The sequence below is a fragment of the Drosophila elegans genome, unplaced genomic scaffold (genome assembly GCF_018152505.1).
Source record: "Drosophila elegans isolate 14027-0461.03 unplaced genomic scaffold, ASM1815250v1 contig_149, whole genome shotgun sequence".
In the NCBI taxonomy this organism is placed as follows: domain Eukaryota; kingdom Metazoa; phylum Arthropoda; class Insecta; order Diptera; family Drosophilidae; genus Drosophila; species Drosophila elegans.
The window spans coordinates 18,846,659-18,873,591 of NW_024545513.1; the positions used below are offsets into that span (position 1 = coordinate 18,846,659).

General features: G+C 41.8%; 5 protein-coding genes across 6 annotated transcripts; 2 read left to right on the plus strand and 3 right to left on the minus strand.

Moving 5' to 3' along the window:
* The first annotated feature begins 281 nt into the window (after nt 1-281).
* LOC108138541 (gamma-tubulin complex component 3) lies at nt 282-10,010 on the plus strand. Its single transcript, XM_041709599.1, has 6 exons — nt 282-443; nt 587-699; nt 1,622-3,043; nt 3,128-3,320; nt 3,399-3,720; nt 8,675-10,010. Exons 2-6 carry the CDS (start codon nt 588-590, stop codon nt 9,389-9,391), a joined length of 2,766 nt encoding a protein of 921 aa, XP_041565533.1. The 5' UTR covers nt 282-443; nt 587; the 3' UTR covers nt 9,392-10,010.
* LOC108138544 (peroxisomal multifunctional enzyme type 2) lies at nt 4,631-6,341 on the minus strand. The gene is made up of 3 exons (XM_017260813.2): nt 6,241-6,341; nt 6,009-6,157; nt 4,631-5,051 (listed from the first exon to the last, which is right to left on the minus strand). The coding sequence occupies exons 2-3, from the start codon at nt 6,139-6,141 to the stop codon at nt 4,837-4,839; spliced, it is 348 nt and encodes a 115-aa protein (XP_017116302.1). The 5' UTR covers nt 6,142-6,157; nt 6,241-6,341; the 3' UTR covers nt 4,631-4,836.
* LOC108138543 (probable methylthioribulose-1-phosphate dehydratase) lies at nt 7,235-8,415 on the minus strand. Its single transcript, XM_017260812.2, has 3 exons — nt 8,187-8,415; nt 7,650-8,120; nt 7,235-7,553 (listed from the first exon to the last, which is right to left on the minus strand). The coding sequence occupies exons 1-3, from the start codon at nt 8,312-8,314 to the stop codon at nt 7,460-7,462; spliced, it is 693 nt and encodes a 230-aa protein (XP_017116301.1). The 5' UTR covers nt 8,315-8,415; the 3' UTR covers nt 7,235-7,459.
* A 233-nt stretch (nt 10,011-10,243) lies between the features above and the next one.
* LOC108138573 (AP-3 complex subunit delta) lies at nt 10,244-21,045 on the plus strand. Its single transcript, XM_017260854.2, has 13 exons — nt 10,244-10,539; nt 12,030-12,125; nt 13,311-13,439; nt 13,836-13,976; nt 14,036-14,165; nt 14,248-14,387; nt 16,031-16,104; nt 16,973-17,121; nt 17,691-18,367; nt 18,448-19,093; nt 19,159-19,305; nt 19,365-19,497; nt 20,168-21,045. Exons 1-13 carry the CDS (start codon nt 10,441-10,443, stop codon nt 20,829-20,831), a joined length of 3,225 nt encoding a protein of 1,074 aa, XP_017116343.1. The 5' UTR covers nt 10,244-10,440; the 3' UTR covers nt 20,832-21,045.
* Nucleotides 21,046-21,975: 930 nt separating this feature from the next.
* LOC108138563 (DNA topoisomerase 2-binding protein 1-A) lies at nt 21,976-26,918 on the minus strand. 2 transcript variants are annotated; one of them, XM_017260843.2, is made up of 2 exons: nt 22,602-26,918; nt 21,976-22,546 (listed from the first exon to the last, which is right to left on the minus strand). In XM_017260843.2, the coding sequence occupies exons 1-2, from the start codon at nt 26,743-26,745 to the stop codon at nt 22,326-22,328; spliced, it is 4,365 nt and encodes a 1,454-aa protein (XP_017116332.1). In that variant the 5' UTR covers nt 26,746-26,918; the 3' UTR covers nt 21,976-22,325. The 2 variants fall into 2 exon arrangements, with proteins under 2 accessions (XP_017116332.1, XP_017116331.1); XM_017260842.2 differs by having other exon boundaries at nt 21,976-26,918.
* Between the last annotated feature and the right edge of the window lie 15 nt (nt 26,919-26,933).

Here is a 26,933-nt window from a genome sequence, read left to right on the forward strand (position 1 = left end):
ATATTTTCTAAAACGTTTATATGAGCATCTTATGAGTTTAGGAAATTGTCATGAAATTTCTATAAAGATAATTTTAAAAATTAATTCAATATACAATACGTGTTTTTTGGCGAAATCAACAGATTTAAAATTAACAAAATTAAATAAGTCACTTAAGGTCAAGTTTGTTCTGTGTACCTATTTTAAAATTAAATTAAATTAACGGCCAGAACTGCCAGTGTGTCCCCACCTGAGCCATTAGAAATTCAGATTTTGACATTTACCAGTTTACCGAATACGGTAACACTGCATTCTTTTTTATTTTGTTGTTGCTATTTTGATCATTTATTAAATTTTGCACAAAGTACGCGCCATTTGGACGCTTTTTGGACCTTTTCCCCGGGCATTTCGAACATCAGCGGAACTTGGAGGTGTTTTTATGCCGGATTTTATTTGGAAATCAGGTGCGCTTGTATATTTAGCCACCAGTTGTTGTCCAATTCGCATTTCCACGCCATCCCAAATTGTTATTTTATCGCGCGCGCCTTTGGATTTATAAATATATATATCCCAATCGGAGTCAACAACTCCAATTTCTGTCCGCCAGGATGTCGCAGGGAAAGATTGGTGCCAATGTGGCTGGCATGACAGCGGAAATAGAAGAGATTCTCTCGGATTTTTGCATCTGCATTCAGGGCAAACAGTCGCCCGAACTTCACGGTAAGATTTTGGGATTACTCATTGATTGTCCACAAGGACATTGCTTTTGGTCTTCATTCTTGTGTTCCTCTGCATCATACTTATTTCTGGAGTTACCGAAGAATCTCCAAAGATATCGAGAATACTAGGAATGGACCATGTCAGATAGTAATCTAAACAGTAGAGGAGTCCATGGAATGCAACTATTTTGGGAACCTATGCTAAAATAAATAACCAATTAATCCATGTTTTACGAAAATGATAAAATATTTGGATAGATTACATATATTTGTATATATAGAAGTACATATACAGCTGTGGTCATGGAAATAGTGACATTGGCTTATGAAAATAGCATTCAAAACTAGTATTGATGAAACTTTTGAAAAAATTGTTTATATATTCACGAAGCTAATACTTTAAACTTAATGAGGAGCATATAAAAATCCACATTTATTATTAATTTGTATTATATTTTAAAAACATTTAATATTTTGTTCATCTTCACATTGTTTTGGCATATAAATGTTTTCAATACCTGATTTTTTTAAACTGAAAATTTAGTTTATAATTTGTCTTTAATTAAGGTTTTTTTTAAAGTATTTTAAAATGGTATATGTATGATAAAGGTGTGTGTGTGTGTACTAGCTTTACGAATATATTGAAACCTTTTCAAAAGTTGTTCCAAAGTATTTTTGATTTCAACTACAACATACAAATTCTCTGAGGTTCAAAAAGTACACAATATATTGAGTTTCCAAACTTACAATATACTTTTTATATTTTTTCAGTATTTTTTGTGTTTTAATTTGGTAATTAAGGATATATGTAGTTGTGCTGGAGAATTGAAAGAAGACAAATGCATATAAATACCAATTTGTTGAAGGGAAAGAAAATAAGTATTATATTCGGTGGTTTTAATATATGTGTCTATCCTCCACAGAACTCGCATTGGCCCGAGCTGCTCAGTGTTTGGCCGCAAATCCTGGTAACTTCCGCCATTCGATACCTTTTGCCGAACGTGAATGTGTCCAGAAGATAATGAAGATCCTGAATGCCAGGGAGAATGTGGACGGATTTAATGTGGCTGGCAAATTCTACGCCATCTACGGCAGATTTCTGCAGATTAAATTCGATCCCTACCTGAGGCATTCACTGATGGGCTATCTGCTCTCACTGGCAGACAAATCCGTGGAGTGGTCTGGTGCAAATGGAGACTCCTCCTCCTCCTCGCCGTCATCAGTCACCAAACTTGATCGTGAATCGGATAATCTTCGTCAGGTTTTGAGCAGTCGAACGTCCGCCAGCACACATCGCAGTTCATCGAATGGCTCTTCCACCGCATATACATCTAGCAAACAGAATGGCAATGGCAACGGCAATGGCAACGGCAATGGCAATGGCAGTGGAGTGACCAACGGTGGCAGCGTATACAGCTACGATGCCTCACAATCCAGCCTGGGATTGGGCCAACAGCCCATGCCCAATTACCTGAGCACAATTGAAGCACAAAAGAATCCCGAAGTCATGCAGGATATAGTGACAAATGCCGTTTACTCCTTCACCGGCGTCCAAGGGAAATATCTAAAGAAGGACATAGTCTCGGGACGTTTTAAGCTCGATCCGCTGAACATCAAGGCACTGACCATCGGCCAGGCGGGCATGTTGGTGCGTCTTTCCGAACTTGGCTATTACCACGATCGCGTGGCCAAGTTCGCGGACGTGACGACTGGCTTTAATGCCATGGGCTGCATGGGTCAGGCCCTCATATCGAAACTCAAGGAGGAGCTAAGTGACTTCCATGGCCAGGTTTCCGTGCTACACGACGAACTCAATCGCCACCGGGAGGCCCGTCTGCGTGGTGATGGCGGTGGCGATGGCGATGGCAATGGCAATGAACTAACGCTGTTCAAACTGCTCGCCTGGTACATGAAACCACTGCACCGGATGCAGTGGCTCACCAAGATCGCCGATGCCTGCCTGATGAAGAAGGGCGGTGATTTGGCATCGACTGTTTACGATATGCTGGACAATGGGAATTCGATGGTCAGGGAATTGGTCAATCAGTTGATGACCGCCATTTGTGGTCCGCTGGTGCGCATGATCTCCACATGGATGCTGGAGGGCGGCATTTGCGATCTCTACGGCGAGTTCTTTGTGGAGTCGCTCAACGAAGTGGGTCCGGATCGGCTATGGCACGATAAATTCCGCCTACGGTGGGCCATGCTGCCCAAGTTTGTGCCCCTGGAACTGGCCAATAAGATTCTCAAAACGGGCAAGTGCATTAGCTTTCTGAGGGAAATTTGCGAGACGCAGGAACTAGTCAAAAGTCGTGATCAACTCAAGCAGATCATGGACAACAATGGTAAGTGGTTTGTGGTTGGCGGTTGGCAGTTGGCGGTTGGTGTTTCTTACAAAGTGTTATTGTTATTTTCTTGTTTCTTCACAGTTGCCCACATCTTTTCTTACGTGCCAGACACTAGTTGGCATGCGGCTGTGGAAACGTGCTACCAGCAGACCTCCAAACATGTCCTCGATATCATGGTCGGTCCACACAAGCTGTTGGATCATCTGCAAGGCATGCGTCGCTATTTACTGCTGGGCCAGGGCGACTTTGTCAGCATTCTCATCGAGAATATGAAGTAAGTTTCATACTAAAATCAATCAATCAATCAATATATATATATATATTTATGTATTTATACAAAACCAACTTGCAGGGATGAACTGGAACGACCGGGCGTTGATATATATGCCCACGATCTGTCAGCCATGTTGGATGTTGCTCTCCGGTGCACAAATGCCCAGTACGATGATCCGGATATACTGAACCACCTCGATGTGGTGGTGCAGCGGCCCTTCCCCGGGGACAATGGCTGGGACATCATCTCCCTGCAGTACATCGTCCATGGACCATTGGCCACAATGCTGGAGCCCACCATGCCGGTGTACAAGACGCTCTTCAAGCCCCTCTGGCGCATGAAGCACATGGAGTTCGTGCTCTCGAAGAAGATATGGAAGGAGCAGATGGCCAACGGCAAGGTGAGTGGCTGACCTGGCAATTAAGCTTCTTATCTGCGTCCCACAAGTGCATGCACATATTTAAATAGAACCCCGCTGACCCTAAGATTGTACATGGTCCAAAGTAGACTGCTTCAAGCGGGCAGAAAACTGAGGTTTTTACTTTCAAATTTGGCATTCAATTTTGAACACTGTGTGCCGCCGTTTTCACAACTTTTGTTGTCGCCACACTTTATTGGTAATCTCCAATAATCGACATAAAAACCTTTAAAATGGTGTGCTCAAAAAGAAATTTTAGATGATTATCTTATCTTTTTCTTTTGACATCTCATTTTGATTTTAAACGAAATTAGCTGGCAATTTGTTTAAACGATTTAGGTATATTACAATTTTATAAAATTGAAACTAAGGGAGTTTAATAGAAATGTAGAAAAGTATTTGCATTCAAGTATCCTAAGTAAAAGTAATACACCAATTTGAAGTGATTAAACTTTTTTAATGGTCTGAATACATTATTAAATATGTCTAAAATGTCTGGCATTTGCAATATATAAAATGTTGCAATTGGCAACAATCTCAAAAATGAGTATCTTTTATACGAATTTGCTTGCTTAAAATTATTCAAGGTCTATGACATTCTATTTACTAACCTAAATAACCTAAAATAAAGCTTTATCTACCATGAAAAGCTACAATGTTCCTGATATTGATGCTTTCCAAAATCAAAGATTAAACGAATCCATGGATTTATACAATCAAAAAGTTTCACTGGCAACACAGATGTGAGAAATCTATGTTAAAAGGAAGTCCAGTCGCAGTTCGAAAGAAATTGCCTATAATAACCATTGAGATAAGATTGCCCACGTAATCTAATCCGCTGCGATTACCCACTTACCGATAAACCATTCAATAGTATCAAAGTGCACAAGAATTTGTCGTTTTCGCCTTATGTATTATTTTTCTAGTTTTGTAGACGATTTCCCGTACAAAAATAACATTAATTATGTGGTGAAACAAAAACACGAATACAGATTACAAATTACACACGAAAAAAAAAAATATAGAACACACACACACACACACACACTGTGTTGTTGGTGAGGAATGTGCAGGATGTGTGGGACTCTGGGGATCCTTTTACAACTTGGCATCGGTCTTGAGGAGGGGCGCCAGTTTCTGGGTGAGCATGATGTTGCCGGCAATCTTCAGTTTGCCCTTCATGAAAGCAGCCTGGGGATTCAGTTTGCCGAGGGCGATGTCAACCATGTCCTCGTCGGCGACCGTCAAGGTGGTGTCCACCTTGATGCCCTGGGCGGGTCCCTCATAGGCCTTGGCGTTCTTGCAGTCCAGAGCTGTGGGGGCAAAAAAAAGAGCATTATGAGTACAAATTTTCACTGACTTTAAAGGTCTAAGGGTCAAACGGCCACGAGGTTGTGGCTCAAACGAATCTTGGTATTTTTTGTATACATTCTATGCTTCTTAACATATATTCTTTTATCAAAAACATCACACAAACTTCCTACGAATTGTTTAGTATGTAATAAAATCCCAGTTACTTTTTTAATACATTTTGCATATACAGTGATTTGTTGAATTTTAAATATATTTACTGCCTTAAGTTCAAAGGAAATGTTTATGACTCTCATGCCATTTGAATACCCTTTATTTGCATTCATTGATTTTATTCTTATAGGTAACTATTAATAAACAATTTTTTTTTTTTTTAAATCGTAGCTTTGAGGTTGAACCTAAGGCATAGACATAGTTTACTTCTAGATACATTACTAATGAATGAAAAAGTTCAAAGACGACAGAAAACAGGGCTCTCTCTAAATAAAATTGATGTTTTTGCCGCAACAAGTTTTACATGCATCTTTTTTTTTTTTTTTTTTTTTTGATGAAATGTGCAATACAAGTAGTGATTGTGTCTATGCCACAATAGCTGGTGCCGAAGTACAAACACAGTGCACTTTGAACTGTGGCTACCAGAAAATGCAAAACGCGCACGCAAAGACCACGTACTCCCGGCGACAGAGTCGGAACCCAGGGGGGTTGTCAACTAACGGTACTTAACTGCCCCCCTTAAACAAAAAAAATTTGTGTATTGAATGTAACTTCAACACGAAATCATTATAATTGGAATATTCAACTAGAGCAGACCCATTTAAAATCATTACAATTTTAATTTTCAACTGGAGGAGACCCCTTAAAATGACGCCCCTGTTCTGTTGAGGGTGTGCCTTCCTTTTTTTTTTTTTTTGGGGGGGAGGTAGGGGAGTCGCGCAATAAGCGATGAGGCGGCTACTTACTCCACTCCTTGGCCACCTTGCCGTCCTTGGTGATTTTGTAGAGGAACACTCCGTTGACCGACTTTGCCTTGGCCTCGTTCTCCTTCAGGCCATCGATGATCTTTTGGAAAACGGCGTCCGACTGCAGCGACATGGTTGTTGTGTGTTTTCTGTGTGTTTTTTTTTTTCCGGGAAAAAAATAAAATAAAATCAACGGTTGGTTCGTTTTATGTGCGCCGTGAAAAATGCTTACGATTTGAGCGGAGAACGCGAAATAATGAGCAGACAGCCTGTAAACGTCGATTTTATTGTGGCTTTTTTTCACTTTACTCCCCGCCCGGAGAGAGCGAGATGGCGATACGGTGTGAAGCCGGTCAGCTATGCCCCACTTGCTCACTCTCATTGCTTTTGCATATGGTGTCGGAGTTCTTGTACTCTCGTACTCTCTCCCTCTCGCAAAACTGTTAGCCAGCTGATGCACAGTGGGTCGAACCCATCAAATTGACTCTATATTGGCAATAAATGATCCGATTGGGGAGTTGACAAAATTGTTGATTCTGCTTACCCAAATCATATACATCAATTTTATTTACATTTCTTAATTTGACAAATTAAACCATTAAAAAGAAGTAACTATACTCCCTTAAACCAAGACTTTTCAATATATAAGACCGAATAATATATTTTCCAATGGTACTCTTCGCACTGTCTACGATTAAGCAATTAAGAAATATAGAAATTGGGTACCCTAAACAAATTCAAATTCTTTTGGAAGATTGTGAAAATTTTGACTGTTTTGACCACCTTTAAACCACGGTTTCAGGTGTGGAGTTTAGACTTTAACATAAACATGATACGCTTAACATGGACCTTTAACAGCGGTTATCAGCTGTTGACCATGGCTGTTACCACGCTCCTTGGTCCAAGTTTTAGTGCAAAGTGCGCACCAAGTTTGAAATGCCCATAAAACGGCGATAAGACTTGAAGAGTCTTCAGATTATTCGGCAAAAAATATGTCGCCTCACGAGCTCATTCAAGAAATATTATTAACCCTACTACCTTTAGAAATTTTTTTTTTTAATATGATTTTGTTAAATATCCCTATCAACAAAAGAAAAAAAATACCTACCAAGTTATATTCCTTATTTAAAAATATTTATAAAATACATTCATCTATAATTTTTCTCTGATAAACTGAGCTTACCTCAAACTACAAGTCAAAATTATTGAAGACATTAATAGTCCAATTAAGTTTTATAAATCATATTATAGAAGTCAACCTTTGATTTTACAGGGACTTACAGTACGATTTGTATTGTAGAAGTTTGCTTATATTTAGCCCATGAATGCCTACAAAACGGATACATTTACCATTACTATTATCTTGCATAGATTACAACATTTCTGATAGTAAATGCAGCATTACGTTTGTATAGGATTAAACGACGAATGGCGTGTGTATTTAAATCAGCTCAATTTCCTGAGGCGCTCTCGAACTTCTCCGGATCGATTCCGGCCTTTTTCATTTCCACGGCAATGGAGAACAGATAGTCATAGCATTCCGACCTGTTTGTTTTTTTTTTTTTTTAGTTTTGGTTTTGGAGTAGATATAGGTTTGGGGTTAATAAGGATACTTGGTAGATGAAATAGGTGAAAACCCACATGGTTTTGGCGCTCTCCCAGTTCTTGCCCCAAACGTAGACGCCATGCCGTCGGACCAGGATGGCACTGCAACCGGGATGCTCCATCATGGCGGCGTACATGCTATCGGCAAGGTCGCGCTCGAAGGGTGTGTTCTCGATGATTGGGACGACCAGTTGGTCGTCGTAGCGCAGATATCGCTTATCCGCCTCATCGTACACGCCCTTGATCATCTCCAAGTGGGTGCAGCGGAAGGTTTTACCCGGCCACAGTAGCGTGGCCATTACGGCGTGCTGCGAATGGGTATGGATAACGGCTCCGGCCTGGCGATGTTGATAGGCCAACATGAAGAGCGGCGTGCACTGGCTCTTCTTCAGGCCTCTGATCTCCGGCGGCAGCTGCAGATCTATGCCAGTCATGTCCTGCACAAACAGATCCTCCGGTTGCATGCGCTCCTTCTGCACGCCCGATGGTGCTATGTAGATCTCATCACTGCAAAGGTGGGATTGGGATATGGTTGGGTAGAATAGGTGCTATTTTTCTGACCGGTAAACTTACTTGTGTTTTATGCTCATGCCACCGCCTGTGCCGGTTACCCATCCCAAATGATAGAATTGCCTGCATAGCGATGGAATCAGGTGGCGTGGATGCTCCGCCGGCAGATCTTTAAAGATCGAAAGGGCCATCGCGCTGACAACGTGACTTTTCGAGTCGAGGCACTGATAAGAGAGATAATGGAAATCTTCTAAAAGCAACGAATCACGAATGTAAACAATCTACAAACGATAGTCCTGCCTATCGACTGCAAGTTGCAATCGAATATGGCAGTTGGACAGCGTTGCCAGCTCGCTTTAGGTTTTTTTTTTAAATTTTCGACAAAATTTGAGATGAAGTTTTTTTTTTTTTTTTAAATAGGAGCATGTTTTTTATTTATTATAAATTACTTTAGGTATTGCAAAATGTATAAGCAAATAATTACAGAATTTAAATGTTTTTTGTCTAGAAACAAATATTAAATGTGTATGTGTATCTTATGTTTTTTGCAGACCCTCCATTCGATGAAATCAGAGATCGGCAAACCGTCGCACCGCCTGTACCTCTTCACGTCCGAGATAATGCACTTTATCCACCAGATACAGTACTATGTACTCTTCGAGGTGATCGAGTGCAACTGGGTGGAGCTGCAGAAGAAGATGCAGCAGGCGACGGCCCTGGACGACATCCTGGATGCTCACGAGAAGTTCCTGCGAACGATCACACTGGGCTGTTTCGTTAACACCCAGTCGGACATGAAGAATCTGGAGAAGGTGTACGAGAACATTAGCGCACTGGAGAACTGGCAGTCGCTCTTCTACAAAGATTGCTTCAAAGAGCTGGGCGCCCGCCAGGAACTGGCCAATATAGTGGAGCAATCGGAGAAGGAGGGTGGCTTCGGCCTGACCAACGAGCTCATCTTACAGCGTGATCATGAGCGCAAGATCTTTGCCGAACAGGTGGAAATTGCCAGCCACGGCCTGGAGTGTATTGCATCCGACTACGAAAAGGCCGTCAGCAGTTTCCTAATGACCCTCAACTCCAGCCAAGATCCGAATCTCCAGCTCTTTGGGACTCGACTGGACTTCAATGAGTACTACAAGAACAGGGACACCAATCTGAGCAAGCCGCTGACCTTCGAGCACATGCGCATGAGCAATGTGTTCAGTCAGAACAACAGGAACAGCCGGTTCGTAATCCATTCCCCGGCCACCATCTCAAAGGAATAGCAGGATCGGTCCAACGCTCCAGCAATCACATCATCCCAGTGCCAATATACGAATGATCAGGCCTCACCATTGCATCCAGTCCAACTGTTGTTAAATATTTGAGATATCACAATACCATTGAAACTAGGCAAACGAAACAAACGAAAGCAATCAAGCAAACTAATCCAACTAGTAACTAAGCTATTTTTGCACTCATATGTACACACATATATCTCAAGCATTTCCGTCAATCGGCTGGCTGCAAGCCATCAACTTCAATATATCTCGAATATTTATCTCTCATCTCTCATTTTTTTTTGAGTAGTTGTAATCGAAAAGTATTAAACGGAGATTCGTTTGTCGAGAGGCGCACATTGTTTTTAAAATCCCCTAATTTTTGTACATCGAAGGCTGTCGTTGCGAACAGGTGCGATGGCACAACTAAAGCTTATTTAAAACTTGTTTCTGTAAGTGAGTTTGTCAATTGCCCAATGGTAATGAAAACGTAAAGGATAAGAGAATGTTATGGATTTTAAATGGAAAAGTTAGAGAACGTTTTAAAATGTTAATGTTTTGAACAGTTTTAAATCGTAATGCGAGCTCTAAATAAACGCTTAATTGCATTGAAAGTTTCTTTAAATATACGTGTTTCATTTTCATTTAGTTATAATAATAACTTACGGTGTACTTTATTTTAATATTAATTTTATTTATTAACAGTCACCCTATCTGCTTCTCGCTCTGTTTCAAAACTTGTTGCTCTTTATCGGATTTAAATTCGATTGGCCTGCAGGAGATCGATAGCTTGCGGCCCATCACTGTTATCGATATATCGGCCAGTGGCCTTGTTTTGCGGTATGTTTTCGGCCGTCGCCATCTGGCCACACCACATCGATGTTTCCTTTTTGCAGCAACTTTTTGCAGAAAAAAAAAGAAAACAAATCGGAAAAAGACGGAAGTGAGTGTTTTCTGCTGCCGCCGGTGATGTGTTGAAATCGCCTCGCCAAGATAGTCAAAGTGAATACCCGTTTGCAAGCCGAAGTAATCGAGAAAACAAACAAAGAGCAAACATGGCACTGAAGAAAGTGAAGGGTAACTTTTTCGAGCGTATGTTTGATAAAAACCTCACCGATTTAGTGCGCGGCATTAGGAACAACAAGGATAATGAGGTAAGCGTGTCCCTTCGAACAGGCTCCCTCCCCTTTACGCCCTGTCCCCCGCTTAACGCCCCCCACAGCCACGCCCCCGTCGCCCAGCTGTGCGTCCAATTAGAACTCGCTAATTGGCTGACAAATTTCGTTTGCATTAAGGGAATCTTATTAGAGTTTCGTGTGCATGCGTGTGTGTGTGTGTGTGGGTGAAAGTAGCTATGTGTGTGTGTGTGTGTGTGCGTCGGCATCTGCCAACAATGCAAAAGGAAAAGCAGGAAAATTTGCCAAAAGAGCCACAAAACTGAACGCAACTCCCACCTCACTCATTTAATTAGCGGCAAGTGCTTTTATCAAATATTTACCCACATGTGAGGTCCCCCGCCGATTGCCATTTTGGTCCTTATCAGATGTTTTTCGGCAGGATCAACTAACGGAACTCACCATCTTAGGCACACAGAGAGAAAAATATTCAAGATTAATGATTTAATTTATTTTTATTGACCAAATACCAGATGGATATCGAATTGATATGCAAAGATTCACAAAACAATATACTAAACATTTTATATTGATATTTATGTATTAAAAAATGATTTAAAAGCCTGTAAAATAAAAATTATTTTTTGTGCAGTGGGTGGATTTGAACCTAAACCATTTGGGTAAAAATTTATTTTATACATATATCAAAAAAACAAAACGAATTTTTTAAACAGTTTTTTATGTTAAATTAAACATTGAGAGTATTTAAAATGCTGCAAAAATATTAAAACTCATTATAATTTGGACACATGTATTTTTAAAACTTTTTTGAACTCAAATCCGTTCTTCTATTATTAGATTAAATATACATTATATCGCCAGCAAATCTATAATATATCCCATTTAACTTATGAAGATATTGTGAGGAATTAAACTATTTATTTATTAAAACTACGCATTTGGACTTCATATCGAGCTGTTTTTTTTTTGCTGTGTGCGTTCTAAGCGCTGATTTACAACAGTAGTTAAATTAATAGCAGCACTTTTAGGCGACCATCCATATCCATCCCATTAAATGCAGTGCAATAAGTTACGAACTGTGATGAGATGAGATCCAAATGAATCTTATATTCTTGTATTATGTTGGCTTATAATTAATATTTATTACTCATCAGTTTGTTAGGGTTCTATGTTCTCAAAAGGATAATACCAAATATCTTTTAAAACACGTTTAAAAATTTAAAATTTGTTTTTTTTTTGTTTCGAGGTAATTACGTAAAATAGATTTAGCTATTAATTAGTTTAGATTTAGATTAAAATGCAATATCACTATTGTGTTGCTTGCAACTGTATGTTTTGGAATTTTTGTTTACTTGATTTTGCCTCTGTTGCTGTGTGCATGTTGGGGGTATAGAACTGATAGCCCCTAGACGATTGTTTTATGATTTGCTGCCATTGCACATTTCGAATACTACCAGTATAGTATATACATATACATATATATTGATGGACATTTACTTTCTCCGCAGGCCAAATACATATCGACGTGCATCGAGGAGATTAAACAGGAGCTGCGACAGGACAATATCAGTGTCAAATGCAATGCGGTGGCCAAGCTGACCTACGTAAGTTCATCAGCCACCGTAAATCCCATTTCTCACACAAACCACATATGTACACTTTAGCCCACCGACTTGGAATTCTTGAGCCCAGGGTAGACTTCAAACCATTAATTAAGTTTATATTTGAATGTAATTCGATAATTATAATAATGGTGCAGCATAGGCTTTTAAAACTTTGTAACATTTGTATTATTTTGTATTATCCATATGTAAGTTTCATGAAAATCTGTTACACTCCGTATGGATTTCGTTGGAAAAAATAGCATATATTTTAGATTTTTAGTAACAAAAAAAAAAGTTTAAATAACTTGTGCAACCCAAAGAGGCTTAAAATTCGCTAAAAGACTCCTAGTCGTTAGATTAGAAAGTGCAGATGCAGCGTGCATGCCTTGGAATCAAGTTCTATCCATTCAAAGTCGGCAAAGTGCCTAGCTGTACTTAATGCAAATTGCCTGGGGTGTGGGCGCCCTTGAAGGCGTGTGTGACAATAAGGACAAAAACAGCAACAGCCAGAAAAATAACAACTGAATCGGCGGAAAGAAGGGGGGCAACAACAAAAGCCCACCGCCCACACGGTGGCCAACTAACAAGCGATCCGAAAAGATGCCATCAACAGCATGTAGCTGTTACAGTTGTGGTGCTAATAATAGCAATTGCAGTCGAGAAAATAATTTTTGTTCTTTTTGATTTTTAATTTATTAAATTTAGAATCATTACAATTTTTCTATTTTTCTTTTATAGGCTTAAGAGATTTTATAAAATGAGATTACAATGAGATTGGAAATTTTTATGCACATTTAAAAATTTAAAACTCTTAACCTTTTCTCTGTACAAATATTACATTTATAAGTATAAACATCAATTTATGTCATTTCTTTTAGTTTGATATTTCCAAAAATTTGAATAATTTTAAAAGTTGTACAGCAAAATATTTTTGAATTTAAAAGAAAATGGTGATTTAACAATTATTTTACCCCCGGGCGTAAAGTAGTGAAAACGAGATGCAGCAAAAGTGATTTCAATGCTAACGAGTCCTTGTGCCTATCCTGCACACACGTTTATTAAGCACACACACACACACACACAAGAAAGACTTTCTTTCACTTTTTCACACCCCATACAATCAGCAGAAAATGTTAATATTTATTGATTTGATTTTGATTTTGATTTCAATTTCGACCTCGACAGATACAAATGTTGGGCTACGACATCTCCTGGGCAGGCTTCAACATCATCGAAGTGATGAGCTCGTCCAGATTTACCTGCAAGCGAATTGGTTACCTGGCGGCCAGTCAATGTTTTCATCCGGATAGTGAGGTAACCCAGTCTCCAAGTAAAAACAAAAGGGAGAAAATGATTTGTTTAGATTTCTTATTAAAGCATTTTATATATGAACATATACAAAGCAATACCAAAATAGCTTGAAATCGATATGTCCTTAATAAAAGTACCTGTTTAATTTTAAAATTTATTTAGGTAACTATTCTAAAATGGCGAAGAAAAACTATCTATTCAAAAACAAAAAAAAACATATAGCTTTAATTTTGTTTTGTTTTTGGATTGATGGATTAAAGAAATCATTTCAAAACATTTACTTTTATTAAAAATTAAATAACTTTTTCATATTATAGGCATGTACTTTTTAATAATACATAACGAAATGTAATTTAATTGATTTTATTTTGAATTTAATTAAACTTTGTAACATTGCAGCTGCTCATGCTGACCACGAACATGATTCGCAAGGATCTCAACTCACAGAACCAATACGATGCGGGTGTGGCATTGAGTGGATTAAGCTGCTTTATATCACCCGATCTGTCCCGCGATTTGGCCAATGATATTATGACATTGGTATATAATAATTATATAAATATAATGTTAGATATGTGAATTAATCTCAAATACACTAGATGAGCTCAACAAAACCGTATCTGCGCATGAAAGCCGTCCTTATGATGTATAAAGTATTTTTACGCTATCCCGAAGCATTGAGACCTGCATTTCCCAAACTCAAGGAAAAACTAGAGGATCCAGATCCAGGTTTAATCGATAATCTGCACAATATTGTGCAGCAATTGGCGCGAATTTGAACTTAATTGTTTTGTGTTTCGGTCTCTTTTAGGTGTTCAATCAGCTGCCGTGAATGTTATTTGTGAGTTAGCGCGTAAGAATCCAAAAAACTACCTGCCCCTGGCGCCGATCTTCTTCAAGCTAATGACCACATCGACAAACAATTGGATGCTGATCAAGATCATCAAGCTGGTGAGTGATGCTCCACTACACTGGCCACCAACGATTCACATTGATTACTTTACTCTTAAGTTCTGTTTTAAGTATGTATCTTTTCGTTTTCGTTTTCGTTTGTTCACACGGACAAACACCGATTTATTTTTGCTGTATATGTATATAATACGTATACTTTTCTATATACGACAATGAATTTTTGTCTAACAAAAAGTTAATTAACACTACAACTACTCCTCCCCCTCTCCTCCCTTTTGCTCCCGCTCCAAACAAACAAACAAAAAAATATATATATATATAAAAAAAAAAACAAACAAATACTAATGAAAACCGAATGAAATGCCAAATAAAAATCAAATGAATTTTAGTTCGCGAGCCTCACGACAATTGAACCGGCGCTGGGACGCAAATTGACTCAGCCCCTAATTGAAATTATTTCCAGGTTTTTATCGGCGCGCTTTTCTTTAATCAGACCAACGACAATTCCAATCCAAACTTAATTAAAAAACCAGCACGCGCTTTGATTTACTCTAAAGCATTTTACTATTTACAAATTTAGTTTTTGATCAACCCTTATCGTTTCGTTGGTATATATTTTGGTCTCCTAATTGTTTAAATGGAAGCAACACAGATATTGTATACTTTAGTAATTATTTCCTATGTTTTATGTTAATTGAATAATCCAAGGCAAAGCTGCATGGGGTGAAGATATATATGTTGTAGATAACTTTTATTTGTTAAAATACTCCCAATATTACTTCACCTTTTGCAGTTTGGCCGGGATCTATATCATATTAACCACACTTTACACTCAAAACCCAATCACACACCCAAAACACATGAGCGTCGTAATTGATTATAATAATTGTATTGAAATAAACCAAAGTGACTTTGCAATTTCAATGACACACAACGTTTTTACAACCATTTTGATGCACATGATGTTCCATATCCCTTCAAATGAATAAAGCTTAAAGAGATTAAGAAAAATAAATTGGATTAAATATGTAATGTGCCTTTGTAAAGGAAAATTATTAACGTAATCTTTTCAGAAAAGTACATATATTTTAGCATTGAACACGTTCCAATTGCAAGCATACTTCGGTCTAAAAACTTTTTTAAACCAATTCAAAGTATAATTTTAAAAGTATCTTGTTAAATCTTTGTCTTTAAGCTTATATTCATTCGCCTTTTTTCACCACCGCAATCCACCACGTCGTACAACTTTGGCTTTATTGTGTTTAAAAACTGCTTCATTCGCTTGATTTAATAACAGAAAACTTAAAACCATAAAATGAATACCAATTAAATTGTACAACTTGTATTTCGCTACAAAAAGAAAAAAAAAAAACAAACACCCAATACCCTGAGATACTCCAAATATAAAGACATATCAACAATGACATCCGATCCGGAAGGAAAAGGACCACACCAAGAGTGATAAATGAAGAACGACTGACCCAAACTCACAGCCAGTTTAAGAGAAAGAGAAATATATTCTTTAGAGTTTTAATTTACATTTTGTTTAAACATTTTATTTTTAATTTAGTTTTCGGTTTTAGCTTTAGTTTTAGTTTTAGTTGTGGATAAGGACGTTGATGTTTTCGATTGTATGTAAATTATAATTTTTTGCTTGTTTCTTTTTCTCTTTGCATTTGCAGTTTGGCGCTTTAACCCCCTTAGAACCCCGGCTAGGAAAGAAATTAATAGAACCACTCACAAATCTAATTCATAGGCAAGTCTTAAATCATTGCAAAACAATCAAACAAACAAACAAACAAAAAACGAATGAACTGAACCTAAAAAATACGATTTCCTCGAATGTGTGTGGAAAATGATTGCAACAAAGCAAGGCGAAAGCAAAGAATCGAAAACACAATGTGACCGATTAATGGCCGATTACTATCGATCGATTGATAATTTGAAGCTGCTCGATGATTGTGCGACTGAATATTATATATATATTAGTTTTTTATCATTTAACTGTACAAATTTTCTAGCTTTTTATGTCCGTTACCTATCAAGCTCTCTTTCTCTCACTCTCTCTCGAATTTAAAACTGTCGCCATCCTGCTTTAGTTTGTATTTGTTTTAGTTTTGTCTCTCTCTCTCTTTTCATTGTTTGCTTATCGATAGTTTTGCTTATCGAGCACACTCATTGAGAACAAAAGATATTAACTAGTAAAGTCGTATTAAGCGAAACCCAAAAAAAAAAAAAAACAAAAAAAAAAATGGAATCGAGCCGTTGCAGTTGTTGTTGTTGCTGTTGTTGGTTTTACTTTTTTGGTTGCCTTTGCTGCGTTGCTTCGCAATCTTGTGTTTTCCTATTGTCTATCGCAATAATCGCTAATTGTTATTGCTATCACTATACTGCTATCGGTATTGCTGCTGTTCTTGTTGTTGTTGTTGTTGTTATTGCCATTGCTATTTGCTATTGTTGTAGTGCAATGTTTGTCGCTTTACCGCTGCTTACTCTTAATACAAGTTCCTTTTTTTTTTTTCTCAAACTAATACAAACCAAAAAAAAAAAAAAAAACAAACCGAACAATCAACAAAAAAACCAAAACAAAAACGAACCAAAACCAAACCCAACTCACCCAACAGCACCTCGGCGATGAGTCTCCTGTACGAGTGCATCAACACGGTGATCGCGGTGCTCATCAGCATCAGCAGCGGCATGCCCAACCACAGTGCCTCCATCCAGCTTTGTGTGCAGAAGCTGCGCATTCTCATCGAGGATTCGGACCAGAACTGTACGTATATAACGCTTTTGTTTTATATTTTTCATCCTTTTAGTCACAAAGACTTTTGAAATTCCTTACAGTTTATTTTCCCATTACATTTTACTCATGTATATATATTTTTCGTAATCATTTACTTCTCATTTTAATTGAACTTAAGAATTCGCGTTCAAATAATTTTAAATTATAAAGAAATTTTTATTTTTTACTGTCCAGTTTAAGGAAATTTGAATATTATAATATAATATAATATTCTTATTATATTCAAAATTATTTTTCCTCTCCTTCGTACTGAATATTTCAATATTTTTGAGACTTTTTAAACTAAGAAATTTGCGCTTTAATAATTTGTAACGTTTTTGAATAGAAAAGTTACCTCATTATATTCAAGATTAAACTTGAAGTTCTAAGAAATCACGAAATATTATTGTATTTAGTAACACTTGCTAATATTTATGATTTCTTATAAAGGGATTGGATTTTTTTCCTTTTGTAGATAAAAACTTTTTTTATGTGGGACTGGATTGGCTTAAGAAAAACCACATTATATATAGTTTAATTTTAAATATGTCCTTTCGCAGTGAAATACCTTGGACTGTTGGCCATGTCGAAGATCCTGAAGACGCATCCGAAGAGCGTGCAGGCGCACAAGGACCTAATCCTCGCCTGCCTGGACGACAAGGACGAATCGATTCGTCTGCGCGCCTTGGATCTGCTGTACGGCATGGTCTCCAAGAAGAATCTAATGGAGATCGTCAAGCGATTGCTGGGCCACATGGAGCGGGCGGAGGGCTCGGCGTATCGAGACGAATTGCTCTACAAGGTGATCGAGATATGCGCCCAAAGTTCCTACCTGTATGTGACCAATTTCGAGTGGTATCTCACGGTGCTCGTGGAGCTGATTCAACTGGAGGCGGGCTCACGGCACGGCCGTCTCATTGCCGAGCAGCTGCTTGACGTGGCCATCCGTGTGCCGGTGGTGCGGCAATTCGCTGTCAACGAGATGACCAACCTGCTGGACACGTTCACCGTCTCGACGCAGAGTAACTCCATGTACGAGGTGCTCTATGCCGCCGCCTGGATTGTCGGCGAGTTTGCCGGCGAGCTGGAGGATGCAGAGAAGACGCTCAACATTCTGCTCCGTCCAAGGCAACTGCCCGGCCACATCCAGGGTGTCTATGTGCAGAACGTTATCAAGCTGTTCGCTCGCCTGGCCACCACCTGCTTGGAGCTTCAGGATCTGCCGGGTTTGGTTAGGGTATGTACATCTCCATCTCCATCTCCATCTCCAACTCCAACTACTCGATCAAACGATTTATCTCTACCATTGCCGTACAGCTTTGTGACCATGTCCTGGATAAGCTGCAACATTTCAATGGCTCCAGCGACATTGAGGTGCAGGAGAGGGCCAACTCCGCCTACATGCTGATCGAGATGCTGCGCAATCAGTTGACCACGACGGACGATGCCATGGCCATCGATATGACGACAGATGGCGGCGCCATTCCGCCACTGGCCATCGAGATTGTCCAGGAGATGACGCTGCTGTTCGCTGGCGAGCTAATACCGGTGGCGCCCAAGGCGCAGCGCAAAGTGCCCCTGCCGGATGGCCTCGATCTGGACGAGTGGATCAATGCACCGCCGCCGGAGGATGCGGCGAGCAGTTCGTCTTCGGAGCACGACAAGGATGAGCTCTTTGTCAGTGCCTCACAGGGCGGCACTGGAATGGAGGGCAGTGGCAGCATTGGCGGTGGCGGCGGCGGCGGCGGCAAGCGGCGCCAGAGTCTGGAGCTGACGCCAGAGCAACTGGAGCGACAGCGGATGGCCCGCCTCATGGAGCAGTCGAACAATCCGCACTACCTCAAGTCCACGCCAACGGCGAGCGGTGGCTCCGCACATGCGGATCAGTATGACAATATCGATGATATACCCATCACGGAGCTGCCGCTGGACATGGAGGGCGTGGCCGCTCTGCGCGTGGGCAGTAAGTCAAGTCCAACAGTTGGCTTTATTTTTATTTAACTATTTTTTTTTTTTCTTTTGCTGCAGTAACCAAGCGATCGGACAAATATCTGCAGGAGCAGCAGGCATCGTCACAAAGCGGCAAAGATGGCAAGAAAAAGCATAAAAAGGGCAAGAAGAGCAAAAAGGCTAAGAACAAAGTGGCATACAATAGTAGCTCCGAATCGGAAGGTGGTAAGTTCGAGTTGCGATCTCCCTTATTTCCATCTAAGATTAATTTGTTGGCCTTGCAGAACCGAAACCCTTGCACATCGTGAACACCACGCTGGACATGCCCGAAGGTGTCTCCATGTCGGACAGCGAGGACAAGGACGGCAAATACGATCCAAATGATCCGCATCGAGCCCTGGACATTGAACTGGACATGTAAGTGCTGCCACAAATGGTCTCCTTCAGTTTTTTAGCTATGTTATTTTTCTTGGCTTAAAAAATCTAAAGTAAAAAAAAATAAGGAACAAAGTTTAACAGCCAACGTAATGGAAATTTTTTTTAATTTAATATTTTTTAATTTGCTTAAATTAAATGTAAATTAATCAAGAATTTAAAAGGATTTCTTATTGAAATAAAAGCAGTATTTGCTAGTTTTAAACAAGAGTTTAGAAATATCTAATTTAAAAGCTTAAATAGTTAAAGTTTATATAATATGATTTTGTTACTATTTAGATCATAAGAATACCCTTCGATTTTTTGTAATTTTAATACACCTTGTAGACCAACTTTCTGTACTTTCGCATTCAAGACAAGAGCAAATATAGGATTTTTTGAGATTTTTATAGATACAAATTACAAATAAAATAACAAATAAAAATCCCATGTAACGATTATCTGAGATTTTACAATATAAAAATCTTAAAAAACGATTATTTTAGGTTCTATATGAACTTAAATTTCTAAAAACGATTATTTTTGATGCTTTTTTTTTGTATAAAAACATAATTTTTTTTTGTATAAAAACATAATGTAGCTCAATTCCTTCATGGTGAAATTTTTTTATATTTAAATAACGATTATCTTATATTTTGTAATCATTGAACAGAACGGACTTCGAGGCGCCCGCGGTAAAATCGTCGTCCAAGAAGTCAGCGGCGGGTAAAGAGAATCTCAAGGTGCCGCCGGAGTTGGCCGGCAGCAGTAGCTCCTCCAAAAAGGACCGGAAAAAGGACAAGGATAAGGATAAGGAGAAGGAGAAGGACAGAAAGATGAAACACCGGGAAAGTAAGCGGGATCGCAAAGAGGCCGCTGTCGCTGAGCCGGTGATCGATCTCATCGATGCCGACACGCCCACTCCTAGTCCCAGCCACCGGTCCATCGCCCCCAGCAACAGCAACAGCAACGACAACAACAACACTTCAAACGTCCTTCCAGATGCCGATGTCGTTGCCGTCGCAAAGCATCATAAAAAAAAGAAGAACAAGGAGAAGTCGTCGCGGGAAGCATCGTCAATGGCCATCATCGATGTGGCGGGGGTGGAGGTGGAAACGGAGGAGTTGGAGGAGCAGCAGGTGGCCTCCAAGGCGCACAAGAAGAAGCATAAAAAGGAGAAGTCGCAGCGCAAGGAGAAAAAGGCTTCCGAATCTGCATCAGCATCCGTATCCGTATCCGCAAACGTAACCGCAAACGTAACCGCAAGCGCAACCTTAGGCGCCAGCGATTACGAACAGCCACTGGGAATCTCAACGCCCAGCAAAGAGATTTTTTAATTGCTAAGCTCCAAGTTCCACTCTTATAATTATTATTATTACTATTATTACGATTGTGTGTGTGTGTCGATTCATTACGCGTTTATGCAAAAGAAAGAGAAGACTTTCCATTTTCGTTAAGTTGAAACTATTGCCTCCCAACAACAACAAAAAAAAAAGAAACTAAACAAATTATCGCTGCGATATAAAAACAAAACCAATATTGAACAAATTGAAATGCTAGCAAAAAAAAAAAAAATAAATAAATAAATAAAAATAAAATAAAACCTAAATCAACATAAACCGTATATTTATATATATATAAATAATTATTAATATATAGAAGTGTAATTTTAAAATGTAAAATGCCGCCAGTCTGCCAATTGCGGCTTAAAAGAAGAATGAAAGCAACAAACGGAAAACAGATAGAGAAAAATTATTAACTATAAATCATAAATCGATGCAGAGATGTTGATAATCATCGATTCGATGTGTATCTATCTATTTTTGATGAATTTGTAGCCTAGAGAGCATGCGATTCCACTAAAAACACACCCACAAAACACAGACAATTATATACATACATACCTATTGTTATATAATATGGAATTTTATAATGAATCCCACACACAGAACAGAACAAACTGCATGGATTTGGATTGTAAAAACAAATTAACTATATGTATACATGTGAACCATATGAATCAAACATAAAGTACTGCTATACCATAATTACTAAAAAACAAAAAACTGAGACAAAAAAAAAACAAAACGGAACAGAAGCTAAGTGAAATTATACATACATACATGCTATATTATATACAAACAACCACACAAACACACCCACATACAAAAATATATAAACGTTAAATAAATGAAAAGTACAATACAGTTGGATATTAATTGTTGTTACATTTCGTTGGTAGTGGAAAAATAATTAATAATTTTTGAATTTCTGATTGATGTTTATTTACAGTTCATCTTAGTTAACAAGTTTACATAATTTTATTTTATATCCTGAAAAAATAGAAATTGTCAGAAACTGAAAGAAAAATCCAATTAAATTTTTTATTAAAAGAATTTCAAAGTTTTCATTTTCAATTTAATTTATTAAATACAAAAAATGGAATGAAATAACAAGAAAAATAAAATAAATTCCGCTTTGAAAAAGAAAATAATAATTATAAATTTCCTTAGCATTTTCATTTTCATTTGCCCATAAATAGTTTCTTATTATACGTATAGATTACAAATAATGCTTGAAAAAATATCAAATTGTTTTCAAACAAACAAAAAAAAATGCAAAATTCTAATTACAAATGAATGTCTCATATGATATATTTAAATTTAAAACCGTTTTAGGCTTTAAATTAACAACTTTTTCGTAAACTAAAAAGTATCAATTTGCAAACAGGAACAATAGAGAAAATTGATGATGAATTTTAGATCGGCATTAAGTGAGTTTATCCAATTACTTGAGCTCGTACTTGCCAAGATCGGCATCCCGGCCGTTCATCAGATAGGCATTGATGGACATCTGGCTGAGCACTCGCACACCGCTCTGCTGGAGATGGGCCATGTCCCTGGACGACAGCGGCGCCTTCTTGGCGTCCACGAAGCAATGGGTGGCTGTGGCGGCCAAGGGATCGCCGGCGAACGGTGAGCTCGGCTCCAGGATGCATGCGCCGCCGGCACGCAGCACATTCCTAATTGGCACACCGCTCCGTTCGTGCAGGCTAAGGATAACGCGGTGATTGGAAAAGGCACCCACATCCACACCCACACCCTTACCCTCATCCACACGGCGTGCACCCAAATCGGTGCGCCAACGATGAACAGCGGCGGCAATTGGTTCCTCCTCCGGTGCCAGAGTGGGTAAATTCAGTGCCTTCGGGTTGCCCCATTCGTAGAGGGATTCGTCGAGAAAGTGTCCGCGCGCATGACACTGCTCGATATACTGCAAATTGAGGATCCATTTGCCGGCGGCAATGCAGGCCAGCATCTTCTCGCCGCGATTGGGACGCTCGCACAGCAAATGGGTGCATGCATCATCGTAGTTCACCAGATTCTCGCACATCTTGCCGCCCAACTGAACGATCCGTTCGATTAGAACCGTTCGCTTCTCATCATCATCGCCGCACGAGATGCTGAAACAGGGCGTGCCCCTGTGCTGCATCTTGGGCGAACCGCCCGACGATCGCCGCTTGGCCGCATTGAACGCATTGAACTCGGCGGGATCACGCCAATCGACCATGTCCTCGGTGCCCAGGGCGAAGCCCTCGGACTCGAACGGCTGCACATATTGCACCTCACTCTCCGCACACTCCATGTCGCTGTCGTGGCTTCGCTTCAAACTATTCCGTCGCGTCTCGCAGTTCCGCAGGTAGTCCGTGATCTGTTTGACATCCGGCGGCACCGCAACTGAAGCTGCAGCGGACTCCTCGAAACTGATCTTGTCAAAGTCAATGGTGCTTTGGCCCTCATCGTTCACAGTGCTGACTCCTTCGGATTGGCGTGCTGAAGCGGCAGTAGCTGCTGCTGCTGCTGCTGCTGCTGCTGTTGCTGCTGCTGATGATGATGATGATGCTTCTGCTGGACTTTGGGTGCCGGGCACAAAGGGAGATTGGGTGCCGGCTTGGCGGGGTGAGCCCATGGAGACCCTGAGTGGCGTCTTTCTGCCCACCGTTAGCTTGGGTGTTTTCGGCGATTTATCAAAATTCAGTTTGATGGCCTGACTTCTGACCGGTGGCTTCTTCTTTGACATCCTGTTCGATTGGTGCTCCTCCACTGGCGTCACCTCAACATCACCATCAACATTGTCGTACTCGATGCCCAGCGTTTCGCATGTGATTCGCATGACACGCTGCCTGATGACGGCCAACGGAGTGTCGGGTTTGATTTTGTGGGTGGGCAGGCGCCAGCGCCGCTCGAAATCATCCGCCATCCGTTGCTGGAACTCTGGCGTTAGACAGAAATCCGGAATGCCAGGCGCTGGACGGGGATGCTTACGACTGACCGGTGTGCATGCCTGTCGCCGTATGCGTTCCAATTCCGGCGTTTGATTCTCACGCATCTCACGAATGATCTGACGCACACAATCCTTGCCCTCATCGTTGTCCAGCCGCTGGACGAATTGCTCGAGGAAGTCCAGATTGTAGTTCGGTGGTGCACCCACCTGGCTAAGTGGCGTACATGGCGAATCGGGTGATGAGGTGGAGCTGCTGTTCCGATGGCGTGCGCTGCCCCCCGGAATTCCGGCCAGTTCGGATACCCTCTTGTTGCGCAATGGTGTCACTTCTGGTGCTGCAGGCTGGTTCTCCACCTCCTCTTCCGCTTCCTGTCGCTGCTGCAGCTGCTGCTGCATGGTGACCTCGGGTGCCGTCACCGTCACCTCCTGTCTCCTGGGCGTACGGACGGTATTGCTTTCGCGCAAACGCGGCGAGATGGGGAAATCTTCGGGACTCTTGCCCACCAAATGAGACGCATAGGGTAGCTTGTGACCCGTGCGGGCGCACTGCACCAGCCAATCGGATGTGACCACGGGATATTGCCATTTGATGGCACCCTCGTACTTGGAGCCCTCGGCCGTGGGACACACCAGCAGCGGTTTCTCCTTCTTGATGAAGGTCTTATTGACACTGGCGCCCAGCAGTTCGGCTGTCGCATTGATGAAATCCCGCTCCAGGCCCGCATAGGTGGACACCACAATGGTCATGCCCTTGAGCGGCATACGCAACGCAGTGGCTGGCACTGGTTTATGGTAATATTCGAGGGGCAGCAGTTCGTTCTTCTTCATGCAGCTCTCGAGGAACAGTTCGGTGACCACATGGCGTGCCTTCACGGGCAGATCTGCGACATCGAAGGCCACCTCAAAGCTGACAATGGCAAAGTCCACCTCGTCCGCAAAGCTCGCGGGGACCAACAGACCCTGGGCAGCCTCACATTCGGTTAGCATTTGGTTGTAGAACTCCGCATTGAAGCACTCCTTGTGCACGTACACGGAGATGCCCGTAAAGTAGTCCAGCTTGTCGTAGTCAATGGCCAGTGAGCTGGCACTAAGATCGGGCAATGGCAAAGCGGCGACTGCAGCCGGATTGGTACTGAGTTGGGGATGAGGATGTGGATCGGGCAGCACGGATTTGCGCTGGCATATCTCCATTTGAGTGGAACTAGCTGCTGGCTGGAGTAGACTAATGTCCGCCGGCGGCAATTGGGCCACAGCACCCTGATCCTGCGAATACTGATCGAGCAGAAGGTCATGATCCTGTTGCTCCTGTTCCTGTTGCTGCAGCTGCTGCTGTAGCTGCTGTTGCTGCTCTGGTTCCTGCTCGAAGAGTTTCTTTTTGATGGGCAACGTGGGCTGCTTGAAACTGTGGTTCATGGAGCGCAACGTTCGCTTGCTCGCTGGCGAGGCCACATCGGGTTCGCGACACTGCGGCAGCGACACACGATGCACCAGCTCACTGACCACACGGCCAGCACGTATGCTCTCCAGCAGCCAGTCCAGCCGCACCACATGCACCGAACCCATGAGACCGTCGCGCTGCCACTGCCGATACTCGCCGTCATCCAGTTGGCCCACAATGATGTGCGAGACGCCCTCGTTGGCCTCGTCGTAGCGCATGGCACCGCCGGTGTTCAGCACCCTGTTGAGCTTCTCCCGCTCCTCGGGTCGAAAGCCACTCAAGTACACACAGCAGCCGTCGAGAAAGGCGCCCGCCTTCTTCGCCTGTCGCGTACAAATCTCGGCCAGCACCTGCTGATAGGTACGGCCATTGCTGCTGCTGCCGCTGCTGCTGCTGGTGGTGGCCTGCCGAAGGAGATCCTTGGCAGGCGAATTGCCGGCCAGACTGCTGATGGATTCATTGACGGTGGTCAGATCGCTGCCCATGCGACGCGAACCGGAAACGAAACTGATCCTGGAGAGATCCGACAATTGTGTCTGATCCGCAGCAGGAGTGGCGGACATGCGAGTGCTTTTATTGGGGGTGGAGGCCTTCTTGCCCGGCCGTATCTCGTAACCCTTGGTGGGCAGGGCATAGCCACGTTGTGAGCTATCGAATATCCACTCCGGCAGGAGGATATCCTTCTTGTAGCGCACCGCCGCCTTGTACTTCTCGGTGTCCGTCTTCGATTGGTCGGTGATGACAATGTCCACCACCTGGGAGCGAAAGGCACGATGATAGATGCCGCCATTCTCGTTGACCAGTCGCATCACCTGATCCTTGCGCGCCACATCCAAACCGCTGCACGTGATGTTGGCCCCAAAGAAGATGGGCAACCGGTACTTATCGAAATCGGCATCCGTGGCCCTGATCCCTTCGCGCTGGCTGCGTCGACTCTGCTCCCAGACGTACTGCACCCAGTCGACATGCATCACGGGCACGCCATTTAGAGTGGCCTGTTCGTACTTGCTGGACTTGATGGTATTCGATATGAGATGGGTGGTGCGATGGCCGAAACTCTGGAAGTAGGCACCGCCCATCCAATGGATGAGTCTGCTTAGCTCCTCCTTCTTTTGGGGCGTTATACCCGTGGCCGAGACCTGCAGATCCCGCATGGCCGTGGTGTAGATGGCACTGCTGCCCAGCGGTATGGGCTCATCGCGTCGCAGGCAGGTTATCAAGCAGGGCGGCCCCAGGATCAGGGCGCGCGTCTGCTGCAGTTGCTCGAAGAAGTCACCATCGAACTGGGCCAGCACGAAGACATCCTTTTTGGTTAGCTTGCCGGCGGCTATCAGGGGATAGCCCTCGCTGGGCTTTATCTGCCGGATTTGGGTCTCGGCCAGCTGCTGGCCCAGAAGTTCCCGTGCCGCCTCGAATTGCTCCAGGGTGTCCACATCTTGGGCAGCTCCGCCAACGCCACCGCCGGCGTCGCTGGGCTTCTGGTTGTTCACGAAGTACGCACAGATGGACTCGTCCATGCTCATGCTCATGGTGCTGGCGGCGTGTGTGTGATGTGCTCCGTTTATTGCAGCGAAATGCTTTGGTTGTTGCACTTTTTTCCAGTTTGCTTACGCTTTTTTGGCGCCGTTTGTTGTTGCTTTGTGTGCGATGGCAACGCTGGCTTTGCTGTCGTTGGCAACGCAGGATCGAGCTGTCTGGCAACGCTGGCTGCGAGTAG

Bases quoted from the DNA above. Each gene is read 5' to 3' on its own strand.
- LOC108138563 (XM_017260842.2), bottom strand. From the start codon at position 26,745: ATGAGCATGAGCATGGACGAGTCCATCTGTGCGTACTTCGTGAACAAC.
- LOC108138541 (XM_041709599.1), top strand. From the start codon at position 588: ATGTCGCAGGGAAAGATTGGTGCCAATGTGGCTGGCATGACAGCGGAA. The intron at 3,044-3,127 runs GTAAGTGGTTTG...GTTTCTTCACAG, and splicing joins GCAGATCATGGACAACAATG to TTGCCCACATCTTTTCTTAC. The intron at 3,321-3,398 runs GTAAGTTTCATA...ACCAACTTGCAG, and splicing joins ATTCTCATCGAGAATATGAA to GGATGAACTGGAACGACCGG.
- LOC108138544 (XM_017260813.2), bottom strand. From the start codon at position 6,141: ATGTCGCTGCAGTCGGACGCCGTTTTCCAAAAGATCATCGATGGCCTG. The intron at 5,052-6,008 runs GTAAGTAGCCGC...TTGCCCCCACAG, and splicing joins CAAGGTGGCCAAGGAGTGGA to CTCTGGACTGCAAGAACGCC.
- LOC108138573 (XM_017260854.2), top strand. From the start codon at position 10,441: ATGGCACTGAAGAAAGTGAAGGGTAACTTTTTCGAGCGTATGTTTGAT. The intron at 12,126-13,310 runs GTAAGTTCATCA...CGACCTCGACAG, and splicing joins CGGTGGCCAAGCTGACCTAC to ATACAAATGTTGGGCTACGA. The intron at 17,122-17,690 runs GTACGTATATAA...GTCCTTTCGCAG, and splicing joins CGAGGATTCGGACCAGAACT to TGAAATACCTTGGACTGTTG.
- LOC108138543 (XM_017260812.2), bottom strand. From the start codon at position 8,314: ATGGCCCTTTCGATCTTTAAAGATCTGCCGGCGGAGCATCCACGCCAC. The intron at 8,121-8,186 runs GTAAGTTTACCG...CCACCTTTGCAG, and splicing joins GGCATGAGCATAAAACACAA to TGATGAGATCTACATAGCAC. The intron at 7,554-7,649 runs GTGGGTTTTCAC...AAAAACAAACAG, and splicing joins TGGGAGAGCGCCAAAACCAT to GTCGGAATGCTATGACTATC.